At 39.4% G+C, this 20,932-nt stretch overlaps 1 protein-coding gene across 4 annotated transcripts in view; it reads left to right on the top strand.

The window, feature by feature from the left end:
* Positions 1-351: 351 nt before the first annotated feature.
* The window catches only part of GPLD1 (glycosylphosphatidylinositol specific phospholipase D1), a 25,493-nt gene continuing 4,912 nt past the window's right edge, over positions 352-20,932 (top strand). Inside the window, exons 1-18 of one of the 4 annotated variants that reach the window (XM_030479715.1) lie at positions 352-893; positions 3,872-3,927; positions 4,833-4,911; positions 7,740-7,837; positions 8,703-8,813; positions 9,091-9,139; positions 9,632-9,686; positions 10,620-10,727; positions 11,448-11,475; positions 11,563-11,702; positions 12,978-13,043; positions 13,616-13,739; positions 14,261-14,391; positions 15,547-15,733; positions 16,711-16,821; positions 17,822-17,896; positions 18,255-18,411; positions 20,342-20,483. In XM_030479715.1, the coding sequence (XP_030335575.1) occupies positions 797-893; positions 3,872-3,927; positions 4,833-4,911; positions 7,740-7,837; positions 8,703-8,813; positions 9,091-9,139; positions 9,632-9,686; positions 10,620-10,727; positions 11,448-11,475; positions 11,563-11,702; positions 12,978-13,043; positions 13,616-13,739; positions 14,261-14,391; positions 15,547-15,733; positions 16,711-16,821; positions 17,822-17,896; positions 18,255-18,411; positions 20,342-20,483 (1,814 nt within the window). In that variant the 5' untranslated portion in view covers positions 352-796. Of the gene's footprint in view, positions 894-2,378; positions 2,606-3,871; positions 3,928-4,832; positions 4,912-7,739; positions 7,838-8,653; positions 8,814-9,090; positions 9,140-9,631; positions 9,687-10,619; positions 10,728-11,447; positions 11,476-11,562; positions 11,703-12,977; positions 13,044-13,615; positions 13,740-14,260; positions 14,392-15,546; positions 15,734-16,710; positions 16,822-17,821; positions 17,897-18,254; positions 18,412-20,341; positions 20,484-20,932 lie in introns of those variants that run through there. The other 3 variants (XM_030479736.1, XM_030479705.1, XM_030479725.1) reach the window with 3 other exon arrangements.

Genomic DNA, 20,932 nt, shown 5'->3' with positions numbered 1-20,932 from the left:
AGGGGGAAATAGTGCTTGATGGCTTAACCGCAGCAGGCGGTGGTCGCAGTGGGCCAGTGGTCCTGGTCTCCATCCAGCGGGTCCCATGGTGGCGTCAATCAGCGTGTGGCTGGGGACTGGTGTGGCTGTGCCACATGTGCCAGCCTCGCGCACAGGCTCGGCATGGCAGCAGGGCCAGGTCTGCATGGGGGGTGGCTGTGAGCTGTGGTGCACCCAGGCTTTGCAGTCACACAGCAGTTCATGGCAATGCGTGTGGCAGGAGTGATGCCATCATTTCCCCCGTTATCAGTTGGGGTTTCTGTCTGGATCATAGGACCCAAGCATATATGTGCAATGTGCTGTCAGCTCACCAAATTTAGGACTTTGTGTTGCCTACAACTTGGGAGCTAGTGTGTTTCTACTAATGCTCCGTTGGCGATTGGCTTTAAGTTTTTGTGAAATCTGACGTCGTCGTTGCAAGGCAAGTGCACCATGAACTGGACAAACTGGGAGGATGCTCTGCCGTGCTTGGTGTGTTAACTGAAACCTCGCTTCTGCTGTGCAGTGATGGCAGTTACGCTGTCCAAATCCCAAAGGTGGGAGAACATCTATAGATCATTTATTTTTTTATATATAAATTACTTAATCTGAGGTAAAGAAAAGCACCGGTCTAAAATAGCCCTTCAAATACAGCAGTCGTTTACTTGCTGTGTCAGCAATATATCTAAAAGAAAAGGCATGCTCCGTAACCCACATTTCAAAGGTCACAGTGCTACTGCTACAGGCTTCTGAAAAAATTGCAGCTTGAGCCAGCATCATGGGTGGTTTGAAGATTTGGTCTGTTTTGTTGGTTATACTATGCCATTTCTGTCAGAGATGTCTCCCAAGTGGAATTTCAACACATGTTGAAATAGGTAAGATGTTCAGAATGGGTTTCCATGTATTTTTTTTGTTTCTTGGCAGGAGAAGTAAATCCTGATTTGGCTGGAAAGCAAAGGGAGGAAATAATGTTAATGAGCATTCTATAACTTTTTTTAAAAAATGTGAATTACGCGTAGAATAGATGAGTAGTTTTGTTTTGGAGTTTGAAACTTTGCTGTTTTTATAAGCAAAATGCTTGAATCGATTTGGTTGCGTACTTTTCCGTCTTGTAAAACACAGGCATTATGTAACTGGAATGTTTGTGCCTGTGAGTCTTCGGCAGACAGGGTTTGGTTTGGATAAAGAAGAGGAACAGTTTGCTCAGTTCATGGGATTGTTATATTTAAACTAGAGAACAACACAGACCATTTGTGGCAGCTCTGTTTTCAAATCACCGTGTACTAATTTTGCCATGCCTGCATAAAAGAGATCAAATGCTGTAATGTGTTTGTAGCTATGGTTAGCATAGTGAAAACCGTTCTGTATCTCTTCCTGGTAGGTTGCTGTCTGTAGCCTGAACAGCCTAGATTTGTAGAGAATGAGAGAAATATTCCTGTTTTGAATTTCTTGTTTGCATGTGTTATTTTTAATACCTGGTTTCTGCTGTAGTTCTTGCAAGAGCACTCATGAGTAGCGTGAGGTTATTCTGAAGTGTTTACTCATAATAAATTGACTGTTTTAATTGTTTGCTTTTCAGTTTCTGATTCTAAATCCATTGCTCAACAAACAGATAGTAAGACATATGACAGGTGGTAAAACGTATGCTGTTGTCTCTGTTCAGGTAATCTTCTCAGACTTTACATACTAAATACGTGCAACTTTGAACAAATTAAAGGCTGGGATTATTCATGGCATTCATTTGAGACTATGTTCCCTTACTGGGCATTGTACCCTTGGTCAGCATCCTGTAACCATTTGCTTTTCCAGACAATGTCAAGAAACTCATAGTAATTGGTAGGAGAAATCACAGTGCCTGAGGTTAGGCAAGCACATACATCTTTGCAATGTTGGGGCTCTAATTACTGAGTATGAGCTTCTGAAAACTTGGAATAACAGATTTGGAAGAACAGAGTGTGTCTGCAAGAAATCTACAAAGAAACAAGAGCTTATGGCTTTGTTCCAAAGCAGTAAATTTTTTTCTACTCAAGCATATTGCAGAAAACCTGTGTTTATATGATTTAAAGATCTTGGTTGTCTGAGGAGTAGTGTGTACACTGAACTATTGGTCATAGTTTACAACAGATTTTGTTCATTTGTCAGAAAATGACATTAAACTGGGATCAGCTCTGATACTGCTAAAGTCAGTGCTTTAATTAATGTGCAAATAAAAGTCCACGATGGTAAGATACCGAAAGTTACTGCCAAATCCAAACACTGAGTATTCCAAGAAAGAAAAAACACAACAAACTACGGAAAGGAACTCCTGCGACTCAAAACCAGCACAGAAATCTGTCGGGGGCAGGCTTCTGAAAGTATTTTTAAAAACGGTGAAAAGCTCTGCCTAATCAACATGTGGATCATGTTCAGTGTGCTCAGCAGAGCTGTGCCGTATCCTACTTGGCCATGGCCTTGTGGCTGGAGGGAGGTCTGAGTGAGGAGGCTCTTCCCCTCCAGGGGCTCCTGTCAGACCCACAGAGCTCCATGGAACTGTGGAGATCCATCGTGAGATTCATTGTAAATATGAACTTTGAGGACCTGGGCCCACGTGAGTAATAAGACAGGCTGGGGGGGAGCATGGGGGAACATGAGAGAAAAAGCAAACTGCCAAACTGAGACTCTCCCACACTGGAAATAGAGATGTGTGTTGAAATGGCTGAGCATCAAAATGATGACTTTTTTATTATTATTTTTAAGTTATTCTTGTTTTGGTGCAAGATTGGTCCTTTAAGGTATCTTAACATATTTGAATAAGGATGGTTTAGGTTATCGTGTAAAATTCAAAGTGAAAGAACATTCAAACCCACACAGTTTTGTATAGATCTTATTCCAGAATTAGAGTGGGTTTGGGGATTTTTTTTGTGATGTGATTTATTTAGTAAGGATCAAATTAAATTCAGCATATTCTGAATTATCTTGAGCAGTCTTAGTTTGTAAATAGCTTCAAGTGAGAAGTAAAACTTTGTGTGGGAAGGCAAGATGATAACCCATGTGTGCAGTTTCAACCAAATAATTTTAGTGGCAATGTTGGGTGTTTTCAGAAGAGTGTTAATAGGTTATCCCTGGGATCTAACATTTTTAGAAGGAGACTTCATTAAAGAAAAATTATGTCAGTTTGTTTCATTCTTTCATTATGCTTGTTTAATAAATATTTTGGCAGTAAGAATGTCTGGATATTCAGTGAATAAATAGTAGCATTTACCTTGCTGACTTTAGGTTTTTGTTGGTTTTCATACATGTTAAAAATTAATCAAACTGTTAAACATCTGCATTGATTCTTGAGGTACCTTCTTCTATGTTAAGGGCAACAGTGAAACTTAAGTACAATTCAGGTGAGTCTTTTACAGCTAGGACTTTGCGATCCATACTCTATACGTGTGATCATGTCAGTTCACTGCGGTAGCTCAGTTCTGGACATGGGGAATTCCTTTTCCCTGTGACATGATCTAGGGTGAGGTGCCCCTGCCCGTAGCAGAGGGGTTGGAACTAGGTGATCTTAAGGTCCTTTCCAACCCAAACCGTTCTGTGATTCTATGATTTCAGCTTTGTTGGTCAGCTTGGGAGCTGGGGATTAGACTGATGAGACCTCAGTGCCTAGGTGTGCCACAGAAACAGCATTTCCTTATTAGCTCACTAGATGAGAAAAGACACCCTCTTACAAGTACAGAATTTTTTGAGAAATCATGTTTCATGCACCTCTGCGACTTGGTTTAGGTATAACAATGCAGTTATTCTGGTTTCGATAATGCTTCTAAAAAAACACAGGCCTGGCCACAGTACCTGTAAATCAATACTTCAATATGTTGTTTTTCAGCACATAGAGCTCTGGAATTTTTCATTAAGCACGAAAGGAATGTTAATTATAGACAGGTAGGAAGCATATTATTGCTTAATTGTGTATACCTTTCTTGTGAATGTTTTTCAGTCTGTCTTCTTGCCTTTCTTTATCATTTTTTCTCAGTAATATGTGTGTAAGTGTTGTGCCTAGACTGTATTTTTATCTTTTTTTGTTGAAAATTTTATGACTCCTAAATATTATTACAAATATGTAGCAGTTATCATAGTGCTTTCTTGCATGTTTTTGTGTCTTCTGAAGTCAAACCCTCCATGAGTAGTTGTATTAGAAGAATCAGGGGTCTTTGGAAAGGAGATCTAATAAACATAAGGACAGGAAAATGACAGCAAGGTTTGAATGTTGTCCACCACATATCATTCCTGATTTCTGATTGGTGCAAATAGCTTTTTCTTTCATGGACTGTACCCAGCAGAGCACTTTTTTATTATATTTTTAACATATTTAACATTTTTAATATATTTTAGGACAATGTAAAGAAGACCATTTTAGATAACTCAATCTTTTATCAAAGTAGGAGATCACTCAAGGGGAGTATTCACACTGTCCACTGTAGACAGTGTGATTCAGATCACTATGCTGTGATTCAGAAGATGGAAGTTAGCGGCCCACAGGCTTTGTGTCTAGTACAAGAGGAAGGGGCACCTTCAGAAGGTGACTTCACCAGCACCTAAGTTATACTGTACAAATACTTTCCTAAATGGCCTTTCAAATTAGTGTATACTGATTAGTGTAGTTTCTCTTACAAGGATTTGGGGGGGAGCGTAGGGAGGAATCTTGTGGGATGGTGACAACACTGAAATAACATTTACCAAGGTAATAGTTGTATCTTGCAGTATTTTATCTTAAATATTGGCAGTAAACTCTGTTTTTGTTCTCTGCAATAGCATTCTGATTCCTTTTTCCCCCATGCTTTTCCCAGTTATTACTAAACCACCAAGATGCATTTCAGGCTGGGAGCATTTATCCTGATGCCTTTTATCCTTCAATCTGCAAAAGTGGTAAGAAAAGTCCCATATTGTAACAACTGTATTTTTAAGTGGAAATCCTATAGCATTTAGTAGGGTTAAAAATAGTTATGTTGTAAGAAATGAAGTATGGCAAAAAATACCTTCCTGCAAAAACATCCACCATTCATGTTGGTATTTTGAGCCTTTTTGTAGAACTTCATGATAAAATAATGCATTTGAAAATGTTTTAGAAAGTAACTTTTGAGTAAACGTAACTAATGGGTAGGGCAATTTGGTGGAAGGATGCTGTTTGACTGAATTAAGTCAGATTACTGAGTACTGTCTTGGGGAGAAACTGAGAGGATAAAATCATCTTTTTTCTAAGTAAGTCTTACGAAAAGCCTAGAGCTGATTTCTCTATTGGGAAGTATTTGTTTCTATCAAATCAGTCACGAAGATGATAGGAGGATATAAAAAAAAACAAACAACAAATGAAATAGTGTAAGTCTTGCTGGTCGGGGAATGTAAGTAACATCCCAGTTTAAAGCCTTCCTTTTCCAGACTGTCTTCTACTGTCTTCTACCTTTTACTGGTTCCTGTTTGAAATTAATGTCAGTCTTAGTTTTGCTGCTTCCAGATCTAAAGAGTGCACTACAAATTTAGTGCTCTGTAGCAATGGCTGTAAAAAGTATGTCTTGACTTGCAGGTAGTCCCCTCATTTTTCAGCTCTGGTAGGTCAGCTCTTGATCATAATCAGCTTCTCCAGCAACATTGAAGCTATAAAACAGCCAGCTAGGGCTTGCTTCAGGATATTTGCTACTGAACTGGTAAATCTGGATAATGAGCAATTACCAAATGGGACAAAGACAGCCTGTCCTCCAGCAACAAGCTATTAGGATATTTAGGCAGATACCAGAGACAAGGCAGTGATAAATAGTTTGTATGAGGATACTGAAAGTCTAAAGTACAGGAGGTGGTTTATTTTAGTGGGCTGTGCAAATGCAGATCTATTAAATTCAACGTGTTCTTAGGATCTTTTGTTTGCCTCATCTTTTACATGTTTTACAGCTGAGTGCCAGTGTCTCCGCTTATCTCGGTATTGGTTTTTCCTGCCTCAAACTGCAGAATCCCTTGTCTTTCCAAATACACTTTCCCCATCTTTTCTCATTGCCTGCTTTACTTGGAGTCTTAAATCTCCCAGTGGCAGCTAGACTTCTCATTGTTTCTCAGCCCTAGGTTGTTGATGCTAATTGTTGTTTATGCCGACTACAGGCTACTTGGTTTATGTCCTGATAGGCAGATTGCCCATGCAGGTAGTTGAACAGGGATCCTCTCTGCTGTTGTGTCGTGGTGCTCAGTTCACATCCAGATTGCCTCTCTGCTCTGGCATTTAATGCTGGTTTTGTCTCCCGTCACTCATCAAGTCACTGTTCCTGATCTTCTACCTGGCTCTGCTAACATCTTGTCACAAAGTTCAGACTCTCTTGCCTTGTTTTCAGGATAGATGCTCTCCTAGTATTTTTTCAATTCCTGCCTTAACTCGGTTATTTTTGTCTACCTCATCTTTCCCTTCTAACAGTTGACTTCTGCCTTATACCAGGCCAGAGATCAGAGCAGCCTCCAGCCCATATTCCTTCACTGAAGCTGCGATCCGTCTTGCCTTGTTTTACATTTGCACCACTTGTCAGCAGTCTCCTTAGTCAATGTGGAAGAAATAGGTACCTGTGCAGATCTGAACTGCCTCTAGATCAAGAAAGAACAAAGCCATCCAGACTGTCTTTCCAGGCAGGAGATAAGCTTACGTGTAAAAGTCTGCTCTGTCAACATTGAATTTTTGTCTAGCAAATCCCATCCTTATGTTACCTAGTTCAGCTGCACTGTAAAATGTCAAGAAACCAGGAGGTAACTGAATCAACCACAATATCTGCTCTGTCAGTTTCAGCTTTTAATATACCTTAATCTTCTGCAGTTTCATTGTTCTGTGTGAACAAACATATACTTGTCCTCAAAGTGTATTGATGATCCAAACAATTAACCTCCTGCCTACCATCTTCCCCCTTAGAGAGTTTAATACTGTGCTGCTTGGTCTAGTCACATCAGCACCACTTTGCCATTTATGTAGGTACTTTGTATGCACTTTGTAAGTAATTAGCTTTTATGTAGGTACACAGAAATTTTTAGGCAATGTCACTGTCAGATCCTACATGATCTCTTCTGCAGAAATCCAAGTGAGAGTAATAATTGATGCTTCAAAGCAAAATCTGATTTTTCCTGCTTTCCTTTGCCCTTTTTCTGCTTCTACGTTGACTGTATCTTGTCAAGTTTGCCTTTCTGTTGAAAATGATGATGACATAGCCCTCCTCTGCACTGTGGAACCTGATTCCTGTCCCAAAGCAAGATATTTGAGTTGTCTGCATTGACCATCAGCTTTTCTGCCAAGCAATTTGATGCATTCATTTAGTCAGCAGCTTCTCTGTTAGCTCTCCTTATCCTCTTCACTTGGAAGGCAGTTTTTCATTGTCCTGTACCTACTCACAGGCACAGAGAAAGGGAGCAGGCAAAAAACTGTCAGATGCTTCAAACCCATAGAAGGTAAATCTAGTATCTCTTTTGACAGTATAAATCACATAAAAATGCATCTCATTTGGCTTTTCTCATATAAGTGGATTACAAAATATATCATCTCTACATATGGAACTGAAGAAAAGTTTTTCGTTTGGTTTGGGGTTTGGTTTCTTTTTCCCCCATGGAGAAAACTTTTTTTTTTTTCCCCTCTTCTTTTTCCTCTGCTCTCCTCCTCTTCTTCTCTCTTCCTCCTCTTCTCCTCTTCTTCCCCCCTAAAGAGTAAATTAAATACTGATATAATTTTATTGCAATAGGAATATTCCATGATGTGTCTGAAGACACTCACTGGACACCATTTCTCAATGCAAGTATTCACTTCATCAGAAGGAATTATGCTCAGCCTTGGGAAGTGGTAAGAAAATTTCATTAACTTTTAACATTGCATTCTACTGCTTTCTTCACCTTCACTTGTTACAATTTTATCCTTTGGAAAGTGTAGGAAAAATACATGTTTTTAAATTAAAGTCTCTGCTGATATAGGAAAATTTGAAATCCTGTTTTCATCTTTACCAGATAAAAATGTTATGGTTTCCATATGAAGTCTGTCAGTTACCTCCAGTGTGGTCTGGTGCTTGTGATACATTACATAGGTCCAAATTTTGTCCAAATGTGATTGGTACTTTTGCATTATTGTCAGATCTGGTGGAGTGGTTGCCACTTTAAAACCTGGTGTCTTTTAGAATTCTCACTTGTGAAATCTTGAACTTAGTCCTGATTTGCTCTTGTTTATGGTATATGAGCTACATATGAGGAGAATAGATGAGCTGTAAGGTCCCTTCCAACCCAAACCATTTTGTGATTTAATCAGATACTTTTACAGTGAACAGGTCTTGCACAGGAATGTCTTTCTCTCCCCTGTGTGCCTGCACAACACTCATGATGGCAGAGGGGGTTCACTCCTTGGAAGTGGAACTGTTTGTCCCCAGTCCAGAAAAACAGTTTAGTATACATCTAACTTGAAGTACACAAATTTTCCTGACATCAACCATGTGATTCTATGGCCTTGGACTGTCTAAAATGCTTAAAGCTTCTCAAGTCACGAAAAGTTACTCCAGCATCAAGGAATGAGTGGTCAACACTTTGTCATGCTAAGTTCTTGGATTGTAAAAGTTTCTCACCTATGTCCTTGTATAATGCACTTACATAAAATGCACACCTCTTCTTAAAGACAGGACTAAAATTGCCGACATTAATACAAGTGGATTGTTGTTGTGTAGGCTACAGAGAAGCTGGTGGCTTTCCTGTTCGGAATTGCCTCACATATGGTGGCAGATGTTAGCTGGCATAGCCTGGGCATCGACCAAGGATTTCTAAAGGCCATGGGAGAAGTAAGCCTGTGTCATTTTATTTATTGATATAACTAGATTTATCGGAATTGATAGCTTAGCTTTGGACTCTGGTGGGGAGGGAAGAGAAAAGGTTGGAGCCCTGTTTCAGGAAGATTTTCAAAGAGATGTAATGTCACAAACTCCGTAAAAACAGAGTTGATCAAGTTTGGGACCTGTGAACCTCCGGGCTGCTAGAACAGTTTGTTTCAGCTTGTATGTTTGTATGGAAGGATGAGGAAAAGAAACAGGCAGTTCTCTTGTTTTTCTCTTTCTCCAGATTGATTTTCATGGTTCATATTCAGAAGCTCACAATGTTGGCGATTTTGGTAATGTTTTTGTTTGCTGATCATATATTCTTCTACTAGTCCTCTTCAAAAACACGGTGTGTGATTCTGGCTCTTACCTTGCATGATGCAGGAGCCAAGAATGAGTCAAATGGATGCTGTATTCTCACTCTCCCCAATAACCTGCAAAGCCCTCCTGTACCTGTCCTCATGTTTTCTGTTTCATCAGGAGTGTGATAGAGCATACGGGCACTTGTATTAAAGTCAAAACACAGGCTAAAGGATGCTAATGTTTAAATGGAGTCACTACTGTGATTTCAAATTTTACATTATTCTCATCCTCTGGCAGTATAATATATACAGCATGCTTTCAGGTAAACCATTTATGTATTCTAAATATATAGCTGAAGGATCTATCATATGAGCATAGATAGCATAGCCATTTGTAGCTTCATTGCCTCTGTTATCCATGGTAGATACTTCACACGTTTGGTTTGTTGGTCTTTGTGGGTTTTTTCATTCTTCTATCCACAGGAGGAGATGTGCTGAGTCAGTTTGAGCTGGACTTCAGTTACCTGGCATTGAGTTGGTAAGATAGTGAGGTTACCTTCTTTAATAATTATTTCTGCTTACTCTGCACACTCACTGCATTTTAACAAAATGCCATCCTTTATCTTTCTTTCAAAAGAAACCCTTGTGGCTATTGGAATTTTTCTGAGTTTGGTTATTTCTTCTATGCATATTTACTGTTCCCTGACAAGAAAAACTGCAAGCACAGAAATAAAAAGAGGTGTAGCTGTAGGAGCACAGCAACAAAGACTAAATTATTTATCTCTGAAGGAAATCATAAGTAATTATATGTAAAATAATAAGTGAAAAAGGTTTGCTGGAATGTCCTAACAATTAGATAAATAAATCTCACTTAGATTTCCATTTAAAGTTTTGGAAGTTGAGGATGCTTATGGTTGTAGATGCTGTGGAATTCAGACAGGTTTTAAAAGTGTAAAAAGAAGCAGCAGGTTTAGATGTACACTTTCTTTTCTCATAGTTTTTAACTGAAATAAATAACTCACATGCCTTTTCTTTCTGTTGATAAAATAGGTCATTTGAGTCATTTTGCTTAAGTAGGATGTAGTTCATCTAGGTGCAAAAGGAACAGCTGTGGGAAATGTTTGGCTAGGAGTAGGTTTGGTACAGTGGAGAGTTGGAGGATATCCTCCAAGATTATGCGATCACCAAGGCAGGGAACCAGAGTGGGAAGTGTGGAAACTCTACAAGCAGTAGCTGTAGGGACACGGTTCTACAGGTTTCTGACTTTGAACTAAACAAGAGGAGAGTGTTGTGCGGAGAATAACAGCACCCACAGTCCTGCTCTTTCTGGCATTTGTGAGTGTTCATGACCTTCTATAGTCTTTTGAAATTTAGAATATTTTAATTCAGGCTATTGTTATTATGCAAACTGTAATCTTTGATCAGGTGATGTGCAAAATCTCCTGTTATAATACCTTCATCTTGGTTTTAGGTATGTACCTGTCAAAGACCTAGCAGCTATTTATAAGGAATTTTATGGAAGAGAGATTATAACTGAAAGCACAATTACTGACTGTACTTACCTGCTGTTTCTTGAACTGTAAGTTGAATAGCTTTGTCTGGGTTTTCATAAGTGAAACATACATAGGAAAATTATGCTAATCCTATTTGAAATGCCTTATGCATTGAGGCCAGCAATATAAACTCCCTTCTAGACCCTCAAATCACGAAACACCTGAATTTTTTTAATAGCTAGAATACAATTTTGGACTGCGTAGTGACTATTAAATTCATTATTATACCACAGATTCAGCATCTTAGTTATTTAATGCATTTATACATTTGACATACTTATGCCTATTTATTTGAGAACAGTTGTGTCTTCAAGTACCATTGCCTTGTGCCATGTTGCAATGTAATATGCATGTACTGAAGGAGGAATGTACATACCTAAATAAATGGCTTACCTACACTGGATGTGGATCCTTTCAAGTCCAAGAATAATTCAAAAGCGCCTTTTGATTTCTGGCAGTGTCTACTTTTGAATATCCTAAACAGCCTAGCTCTATCCTTTATTTCAGTTAATTACCAAGAGTCATTTACAAACACTCTTGATTTGAATCCTTCCAAATCAAGGGGAGCAATAAAGTTAATATCATTACTTCTTACATTACAGCTTCTAAAAATATGTTAACAATCAATAAGGAAATGTAATGACTTGCATAGTATTTACCATACAGAAGCCTTAAAAAGAACTGTTGAAAATATTGAATATTAAATGAAGCAAATAATTTTCTGAAGATTATATTTTTTCTTTTAGGCATGGAGAAAGGCTTGTTGTTGGAAAGGTTGGTTTTCCATTTTCTTTATGAAAATGAAGACATACTACGAAGACCATGTAATCCATCTTACTATGTGTGTTGCTTGCCTCTTAGCTTTTTCCAACATATGCTAGTAAATCTCCATTTCTGGTGGAGAAGTTCCATGAGTATTTCCTTGGAGGAGTAGATGACATGGCGTTCTGGACAAACAATATTTTTGAGCTGACGAGTCATATGCTAGAGAATGGAACCAGGTATAGCATATTTCTTGCAATGTGAAATGCAGTAGCCAGGTTCTGACACCCATTTAATTGTTCTTCTGAAGGCAGGCTCTTTCCTAGAAGAGGTGCTGAGCTTTAAATCCTCCCTTGTACTAAGGGATTTCTATGGCTGTCTTTTACCCGTGTGCACAGGATTACACAGGCCTTGAGTTTGCATTTGTTACACACTCCTTTCTCCAGGGAAGGCTCTGGCATGCCCAGCTGATACTCGACAGGGGAAAAATTGGAGCATTCTTTAAGACATACTCAAGGGCCTACTTAAAAGTTGCATAGCCATGCCCTGAGGTTCTGCCTGGCCTGGCAGTCTGAGCTGTGGCTGTGGCTGCACCTTCTGGCTGCTGTCATCAGCCAGCAAAGATGACCCTTCCTAGAGGAGGTCAGTTACTGCCTTCAGGCACTTAAGGCTGATAAGATTAGAAAGAGTAAGAGTACATGTTCTAGTGTTGGAAGCTCAGACTTGTGCTCAGAATGTCGTATTTTTATAGAAGTTCTAACCTTGTACTGCTGTGTTATAAGTGTAACCTTACTGTAAATAACGTTATAAGACCAACAGTGGCAATTAATCCATCCATTTATATGGAAAATACCACTGCAGCTATTTTGGGAAATGATGCTTGGAATATAATTTGGCATAATCTGTTGTGTTCTGGAATGGCACTTTCATTAAAAGTGCTTTGAATTATTATAATTAGCATAACATGTTACAATAAGTTTCCTTTAAAGTTCTATAAAAATGTGAGATTCATAGAGAACCTTATCAAGGTCATTAAAATCAATATCAAAGGGTTTTCTAAAGATTATATATGCTGGGGAGGGACTCTTCATTAGGGACTGTAGTGGTAGGACAAGGGGTAACGGGTTCAAACTTTAACAGGGGAAGTTTAGGTTAGATATAAGGAAGAAGTTCTTTACAGTGAGGGTAGTGAGGCACTGGAATGGGTTGCCCAAGGAAGTTGTGAATGCTCCATCCCTGGCAGTGTTCAAGGCCAGGTTGGACAGAGCCTTGGGCGACATGGTTTGGTGTGAGGTGTCCCTGCCCATGGCAGGGGGGTTGGAACTAGGTGATCTTAAGGTCGTTTCTAACCCTAACTATTCTATGATTATAATGATCTGATTTTGAATAAGCAGGGTTTCTTGAGAAACCTAATGACTTCTAACAGAAGAATCGGTAAGGATAAAAGTTGTGTTTTTAGTTTTTCACTTCCATTGTGAGAAAAGCTTTAAAATGCATTCTGCATATTTCCTTAGTGGCTGTTTCCTGCCTGAGAACCCTCTGTTTATAAATTGCACAAGTGAGCACAAGGACAACTACATGTAAGTATAGCTCTGAAGGTTCAAAGATTTACTGATGAAAGGAGAGTCTTCTGCTAATGTGGACAGCGTACTATTGAAAATTAGAGATCTTGTATCTTTTTGTGTGTGAATTTGGGATTCTCTTAACATGAATAAGTAAGCTTCGTATAGGGAAACTGTGCAGAATCTAGGAAAAACTTTCATGTTCCAGCCCAAGGACAAGAATACTTACCTAGCACTTGAAATACTAGGTCTTCACACTTTATTTTGTTGTCACTCTTTGTTCTGCTAATCATGAACCTACTGATTCATATTTACCCTTACCAGAGCTAAATTCTCTCCTGATTTATGTACAGAAATAATGGAACTCACCTGTTTGGAGCTGAGGATACAAGTGTATGAATTCCTCTAACAGACATTTCAAAAGAAACTAGCTTAACTGCTATGTCTTCAGAATTCCATTTACACATGAGAGGAAAGGACACCTGATTGCATGCAATATGCTTGCTTCTCCTAGCTTTCTCATAAAATACTCAAGTCATTAATTCAGTTATATTAATTGTTATATTACTGTACTGCCTTCTTTATTTTAGCAGAAACAAACAATCAAAACATGAACACCAGAAGAATAGAACTTCCTTGCTTACAGAAACACACGAAAAGAATATAAATTATACAGAGAGAGGAGTTCACTTCAACATACAACCTTGGGTAAAAGTAAGTGAGAAGTGACAGACATGAGAGCTGTTTATAGAATTGTTTTAATTTCTGTCTGAAGTGCTGCATGATGGAGCAGGGTTTCTGGATGTTAACAGTAGTCTCTGACTTCACTTCATGGAGATTCTGATGCCATATATTTATATGTACATCGTAAACATTCAATTTTTACGCTTTGCTCATTTTGTAGTAAAATTAGAACACGTCTTTCGGTGCCAAAAATGACGAAATATATCCTTAGTAGTTACACCTTAGTATTTACATCTTAAAGGATCGTATGGTCACTTTTTGGGATTGAGAAGTCCCAGGAAAGAACAGCAGTGAATAATTAGCAGTGATCCATTTAGAGCATACGTATTTTTTTCTGTTTCTAAAATGCTTATGACTTGAATCAGATTCCACTTAGATCGATGTGGTGATTTCTACTGTTGGTGACTTGGTTTTTGAGGTGCTCCATAATGTTCTAGAGTTTCAGCCTGTGCTTTAACCATTCTTGTGTCTTTCTATTATTTTTATTTCAGAATTCCCTCCGCTTGCTAAACCGTGCTTTTAGAACCAATGTCTGGAGAGCTACACATCAGAAATCTTCTAACCACATCTACAAGCCAGCAGCTTCGTATTTTCTGACTTCACCCTATGCTAGACTTGGATGGTTGGTAATTTTTTTCCTCCCACCTCCCTCTTAATTTCTGAAAATTTTGAGTACCCTCCAAAATATTAATGTTTATCTTTTGGATACTCTTTAAAGGTGACTGTCCAAATCAATTAGTATACAAATCTGGCTGAATGGCTTGCATCATCTGGCCAGAACAAGTTAACCAATAAAACCTTTCTTTCAGATGTTATCATAAGCTTCTTTGTGTTGGTATTGAATAAAAAGGTATTGAATAAAAACATATCAAGGGCAAAATTTCCATTCAGACGCGAATTCCCATCAGACAACCTTTTTCTTTGGAAGGATTGTCTTTTCAGGTTTTTTACGTTCCCTCCTTAGTGAAGGAGCTCAATGCTCTGTGTGTGATCAAGCTCGGAATGGAAGGAACCAAAATTGGAACCAAGCCTGGCTGTACTTCTGAACAGTATAGGAACATTGCTACCTCTTTTTGGTTGTGGGTTGATGTTTGTGCAAAATTAATTGTCTGTTCCAAATTGATCACTGATGGTGCCTAGGACTAGTAGTGAGTTCAAAGGTAGATTCAGGACACAGAAAAAGGGATATTCTGTCACCTTGCCAGAGAGGTTCTAGCTTGATTTGCAGCAGGGAAGAGTAGTAAAATAAATTTGCATTACTACTCATCTTGCTTTATTTCTTCTGACTCAAAAGTTGAAGATTTAATTCTTGAGTTTACTTCACACCAGCCAAATTAACAGTAGTTAGTTCTTTTCTCTCCACATTCCCTCTCTAAACTCCAACGTTACTGAAACCTGTGATCCCTTTGCTTATCTACTCTTAATTCCATCAACTAAATCAGAGGTTCAGTTAAAAAGATATTAATTTAATCTTTTCTATTCTATGCCATATGCAAGCAGCCCTTTTTCATGCTCCTTGCTCTGATCCTTCTCAGGTGCCTTGTGTCAGTAAGTAAAAAGCAGTTCCTACAGATCTCAGAGGCATTAATGGAAGATGAATCTTCAAGGCTCTGGTTTATTTAATTCAAGAAAATAAAAATGAAATATAAAATACAAAAATAGATGGGTAAAGACAGGTCCTGGTTTACTCAAAAGAACTAAAAGTATTTATTTTCTGCTGATGTTGTGGTAGTCTGGAAGCTAGTGCTATGCATTTATTGACTCCCTTGCTGTACAGGGCAATGATCTCAGCTGACCTGAACCAGGATGGATATGAAGATCTGGTGGTTGGAGCACCAGGGTACAGCTCATTGGGCCGTTTTCAGATAGGGCGGGTGTATGTGGTCTATGGCAACCAGTCAGGTTTGCCGCCAGAGGACGTGGATCTAGATGAGAAAGCTGACCAAATACTACAGGGTCATCAGGTGAAGGGTCAAGTCATATTTTTCACTTAAATATTTTTGCCTGAAAATGTGGTAAATTTTGACTGAGCAACAGTATCATTGATACATATGAGGGTTATTCCTGAAATACCCCTCCTGGTAAAAGCATGTTGTATGCTTTTCAAGAAAAATACCTGTTACCTAAGTCACAGGAACAGTTAAAGCAAGGGTGATCTGTAGGATCACTTTTATTACTGTGCCAGGTAAGTGGGTATTCAAACATAATTTGCCCTTGAATAAAACTGAGGTAATGTCTCTCTAAGTCACAGAATAGGTCATTCAGGTCCCTGCATTTAAGAAAATACTGTGATTTTTCCCTTCCTTTTTAATCTAAAATTATTAATTCAGCATAAATTTCCATTCATTTGAGCATTTTGTCATTAATGGATAACTTCTCACAAAACCATTGTTTGTCTTAGAGTAACTGGCTTGTAACCGAGAAGCAGGATCAAATTATCTTTTTTAGTAATAACGATCATCCGCTGTAGCAAATATTTTCATTCAGAAAGAAGAGAATAGAGAGAGATGAGATGCATTTCCTTTTAATCTGTTTCTTTACATATAAACTGTGGAGTAACAGCTGCTGTCTTCTTACAGAGTGTTTTAGTGGTTCACAGCTATAATGCTGTTAACAGCAAAGATCATAAGCTTAACATCAATGGTGTGCTAGGCTCAGAAGAGGAAATAGCAAAGCAGCACCATATTGTGTTCAGTTACCTTATATTTTAACACCTCCACATCCTCAAACAGAACAGTTGACTCCAAGTTAGTATGTTAGTATGACAGTTACTACTTGGAAGAACAGTGACACTAAGAAAATATTAAGAATTTGGGTAGATGATTGCCGTCTCTGTTTTGTGTTCTTCTCTGTGCTGTGATTGCAAATGTGCATTAGGTTTTGATGATTTTTGCCTTAAAAATGTCTGTTATTTTCATGAGACAAATCCCTCTTCTTTCAGCCTTCAGGAAGATTTGGTTCTGCCTTGGCAGTCCTGGACTTCAATGAGGATGGAGTGTCAGATCTGGCAATTGGAGCACCTTCTGTGGGATCTCAGTTTCTTACTTACAAAGTAAGCTACACACAAGGGTGGTTTGGATTTTTTTTCCCTCCAGACAGAAAAATTTGATTGATACACATTTTTTTGAACAGTGAATTGAGAGAGAGAATTTCTGCTCTTGCTCAAGAGGACATTGTAACTTAAACACAAAGTTTTGTAACCTTTATGGGTACTTTGACTGGACCAATGACAGCTATCTGTACCTGTCTTTCAGTGGCTTTTTGCACATAAGAAATCCAAATGAGATTGCAACTTTGCGGCACTGATGTGCTGGAAATGTAAGGAGCCATTCATGAAATACAAGTGTACCCTTTCTATTTTGGAACAGAGAGTCTAGAACAGACCTCATGAATTAGTGAGCCTTGTCAGCTGCTGTCACAGGTGAACAGATGATATCTAAAATGTGATATGAACATAGACACAATAGCTAAAATAATCAAGTTACAGAGGCTTAATGACCTGGAGCTTACCAGATAAGCCCATGTAATGGTCCCTGACTATTTTCAGCCCACAAAACTGAGAGGCAAAATGTTGTGGTTTAAGCCACATCCATTAAGCTTGAAACTTTTCAGAATTTCAGAAACTAACTTGGCTGCCTAAGTAGGAACATAAACGCTTTTATTTAGACCCATTAACTTGGAAAATTGCATGCATCTGTTGTACCCAGCACTGTGTGCCATTGCAGTAATTAATATATAACAAAACTTAAGCCACATGAGTGTGTGTATGACGAATATAAATACACAATATACCATCCTTGCTCCTTACCCACAGTATGATGAAAATGTACTTCACTAGTCTATTGCCTGGTTATAGCAGTACCCATTATAGCATGGGTATTCTCAGGTTTGGAGTGGAAAAGATAGTATAATGAGAAGGCTCCGATAGGAAAATGCAGTTGTGTAAATAGCCCTTGCAGAACTGTTTCACTCCTTGTGCTTTGGCTTGGATTTCATACTTGGTGCTGACATGCAGATGCACTCATGCTGTATTTGCTTTTCCTGCTGATTAGGGTGCTGTGTATGTCTATTTTGGCACTGAGGGAAGAGGCTTGGCATCTCAACCAAACATTACCATAACTTGTCAGGTATGTTGATCAGGCTAACACAGGGCTACACAAGCAGGTGAGATATAGGGGAAAGGGGCTTATGGGCTTAAAAAAGGGAATTCAGACTGATGGGGATGGTGCAAGCAGATACTTGCCCAGGTTGGTTGTATGTGGGAAAGACATTTGTACTGCCGTGCAGGGGAGGCAGCAGCGTGAACAGAAAAATGCGTAGCCCTCCAAAAATAACCCCAAAGAGAATAAAATTGAAGTCGGGGAGTGGGAGGGTAATTTGATCAGACACAGACAAAAATAGGTGTTTGGAAGTAAATTGCTCTATTTTGCTATGGAATTGGTGGTTTCAGTTCTATTTCAGGCTTAAACTAACTGTTTATTGCAGTATTCCTACTGTAACCTTGGTTGGTCCCTCCTGGCAGCTGATGTTGATGGGGATGGAAACGCTGATCTGGTTGTGGGCTCTCCATATGCACCTGGTGGTGGGCAGCAGAGAGGATTTGTGGTTGCGTTTTACTCTTATTTCAACAGGAGTGAGCAAGGTAATATTTATTGAGTAAATTAACCCTCCCATATTTATATGACTCTTCATTTGTTCCTAATTAATCATAGGATAATTCAGGTTCAAAGGGATCTCATGAGGTGTCTAGTCCAGTCTCTTATTCAAAAAGGGGACAGCTGTGAAGTGAGACCAGATTGCTCAGAGGTTTATCCAGTTAGGTCTTAAAAACCTCCTGTGGCTGAGGTTGCACAGCCACTCTGGATAGCTGTTCTGCTTCTTGGCTGTCCTCATAGGGAAAAAAAAAGTCTTGTTACAGCCGGTGTGAACCCCTCTTATTTCAGCTTATGCTCATTGTCTATTGTCCTCCCACCATGCACAATGAAGTCAGGGGCACAGAAGGCACTGAGTACCCCAGTACACTGTGAAGAACCTGGCTCTATCTCCTTGTATCCTCCTCATAGGTACTGGCAGGCTGCTGTTAGGTGCTCTCAAAACCGTCTTTTCTCCAAGCTGAGTAAATCCTGGTCCCTCAGTCTCTGCTCACAGCTCAAGTGCTCCAGCCCTCAACCATCTCGGGCGCCCTCCAGTTTATCAACATCTTTTCTGGGTTTTGGGGGGTCCAAAACTGGACGTTATGTATTATAGGGAGGAGTAGAGGGGGAACAATCACTTCTCTCAATCTCTTTGCCATGGTCTTGCTTATATAGCCTGGGATGTTGTTTGACTTTTGACTGCCTCTGCTGTCAGAGCTTCATGCTCAGCTTTCTGCCCACCAGGATCCCCAGGGCCTTTTCCGCATGGCTGCTTCCCAGCCTTTATTCACTGCAAGGATGTTACCTTTCCCAGGGGCAGGGCTTTGCATTTGTCCTTGCTGAATTTTGTGAGGTTCCTGTCAGCCTGTTCCTCCAGACTGTCTGGGTCCCTCTGAATGGTAGCACTGCCCTCAAGTGACAGCTCCCCACCAACTCTCCTGGCATCCACCAACTTCATGAATGGGCATGTCGCTGGCTTCTCCAGATAATTTGTAGAAGTGTGTAACTGGGTGGGTCTGAAGGCACCCACTCCGCTTGTCACAGGCATTCAAAGTACAACTCACTAACTGCTGCCCTGTGAGGGTGATAATCTCAACCAGGCTTTTCCCACTTAGCCAGACTGTAATGTCCCAGCTTGGATACAAGATCGTTGTGGGAGACAGTGTTGAAAGCCTTGCTAAAGCAGTGGATTCAACTGTGTATTGGTGATAGCAGGGCAGACTCACTGGTCTTCCTTGGAAATTTGCAAATGTGCCTCAGAAGAGGAATTTTTATCATTCTGTATGCTCCTTCACTTGGCTAAAGAGGAATGCTACAAGTGAATACAGCTAATGAGTACAGGTGTTGAGGATTGTTGTGAATGAGGGAGGAAAGGGTGCATATGGAGGTAAATAGAGTTGATAGGGGTTGGGCAGGATACACACGTATTTAGAGTTGTCAGAATCATTTAACTGAGATTTACAATAATGCTTAATTTTTGTAGCTTATCCTACTTCATGTATAAACCACAAGGAAAATGGGTTTTGAAACACTGCTGAGATTTTTGCAAAACCAAAACACTGATTGAATTATTTGAATTAAAGCCAGAATTATTTGAAGCTCCCCCACTCACTACTCTGGAAGAAATACAGGTTTTGATAAACAGTTTCAGTCTTAGCCTACCCCTAAGAGGTTAGAGCAGGCTCAACTGATAGCTTCTGTGTACTTTGGGTAGTCTATTGCGAGAAGTTAGAAGGAGGCTACACTGATTAAAGGCTTTCACCAGCCGGTACAGTTGCCGACTGAGCAAGCAAAGTTAGCAATAATTGTTGCCACATCAGGCACAGTGCAACTTTGCTTATAGAAACTTGTCATAGGATGAATCAGTGGAGTGTTGCTAACAGATTTTTATATACCAGGGTACACCAAGTTGTAATTCATATTTTTCTGGTCTGTCAGGACTTCTGTCAGTACAGGATGCCAACTGGATGGTGAAGGGGGAAGAAAACTATGCTTGGTTTGGATTTTCACTTGACAGCTGCCAGCTGGAGAACATAACATTGCTGCTGATTGGTAGCCCTACATGGAAGAGTTGTGCTAGGTGTGTTGTGTATGACACCTCATTCTCTCGTCCACTCTGCCCTACTTCTACAGTGTTTAAGATTTGTAATAGATCAGACTTCCAGCTTTTCAGGAAGTTTCCTCTTTGTTCTGCTTAAATGTTTTTATTAAATTCATATTTTTATGCCTTCACCCTCATGAAGAGAAAGGTGTCTTTAGAGCCCCTGTAGGTATTTGTTATTTAGAAATGTTTAAGAATTTCTAGGGTTTTCTTGGGGAGGGGGAGAGAGGACACAAAAATGCTGACAGATAAGCATGCCTAAAATAATCCTATAGATAGCACTTACTTTGAGATAGCATTTTTAAAAGCACACCAAACACAGAATGTATTGGGTGATAAAAGAAATGTATAGACCAAGTCTGTGCTCTAAATGTTGTGTAACTAGTTAGAACAAGGATGGGAATTACTAAAACAGATTTCTAGCATTT

This window comes from Strigops habroptila, chromosome 1, assembly GCF_004027225.2.
Source record: "Strigops habroptila isolate Jane chromosome 1, bStrHab1.2.pri, whole genome shotgun sequence".
In the NCBI taxonomy this organism is placed as follows: Eukaryota; Metazoa; Chordata; class Aves; order Psittaciformes; family Psittacidae; genus Strigops; species Strigops habroptila.
This window is presented reverse-complemented; position numbering and strand designations above follow the sequence as displayed.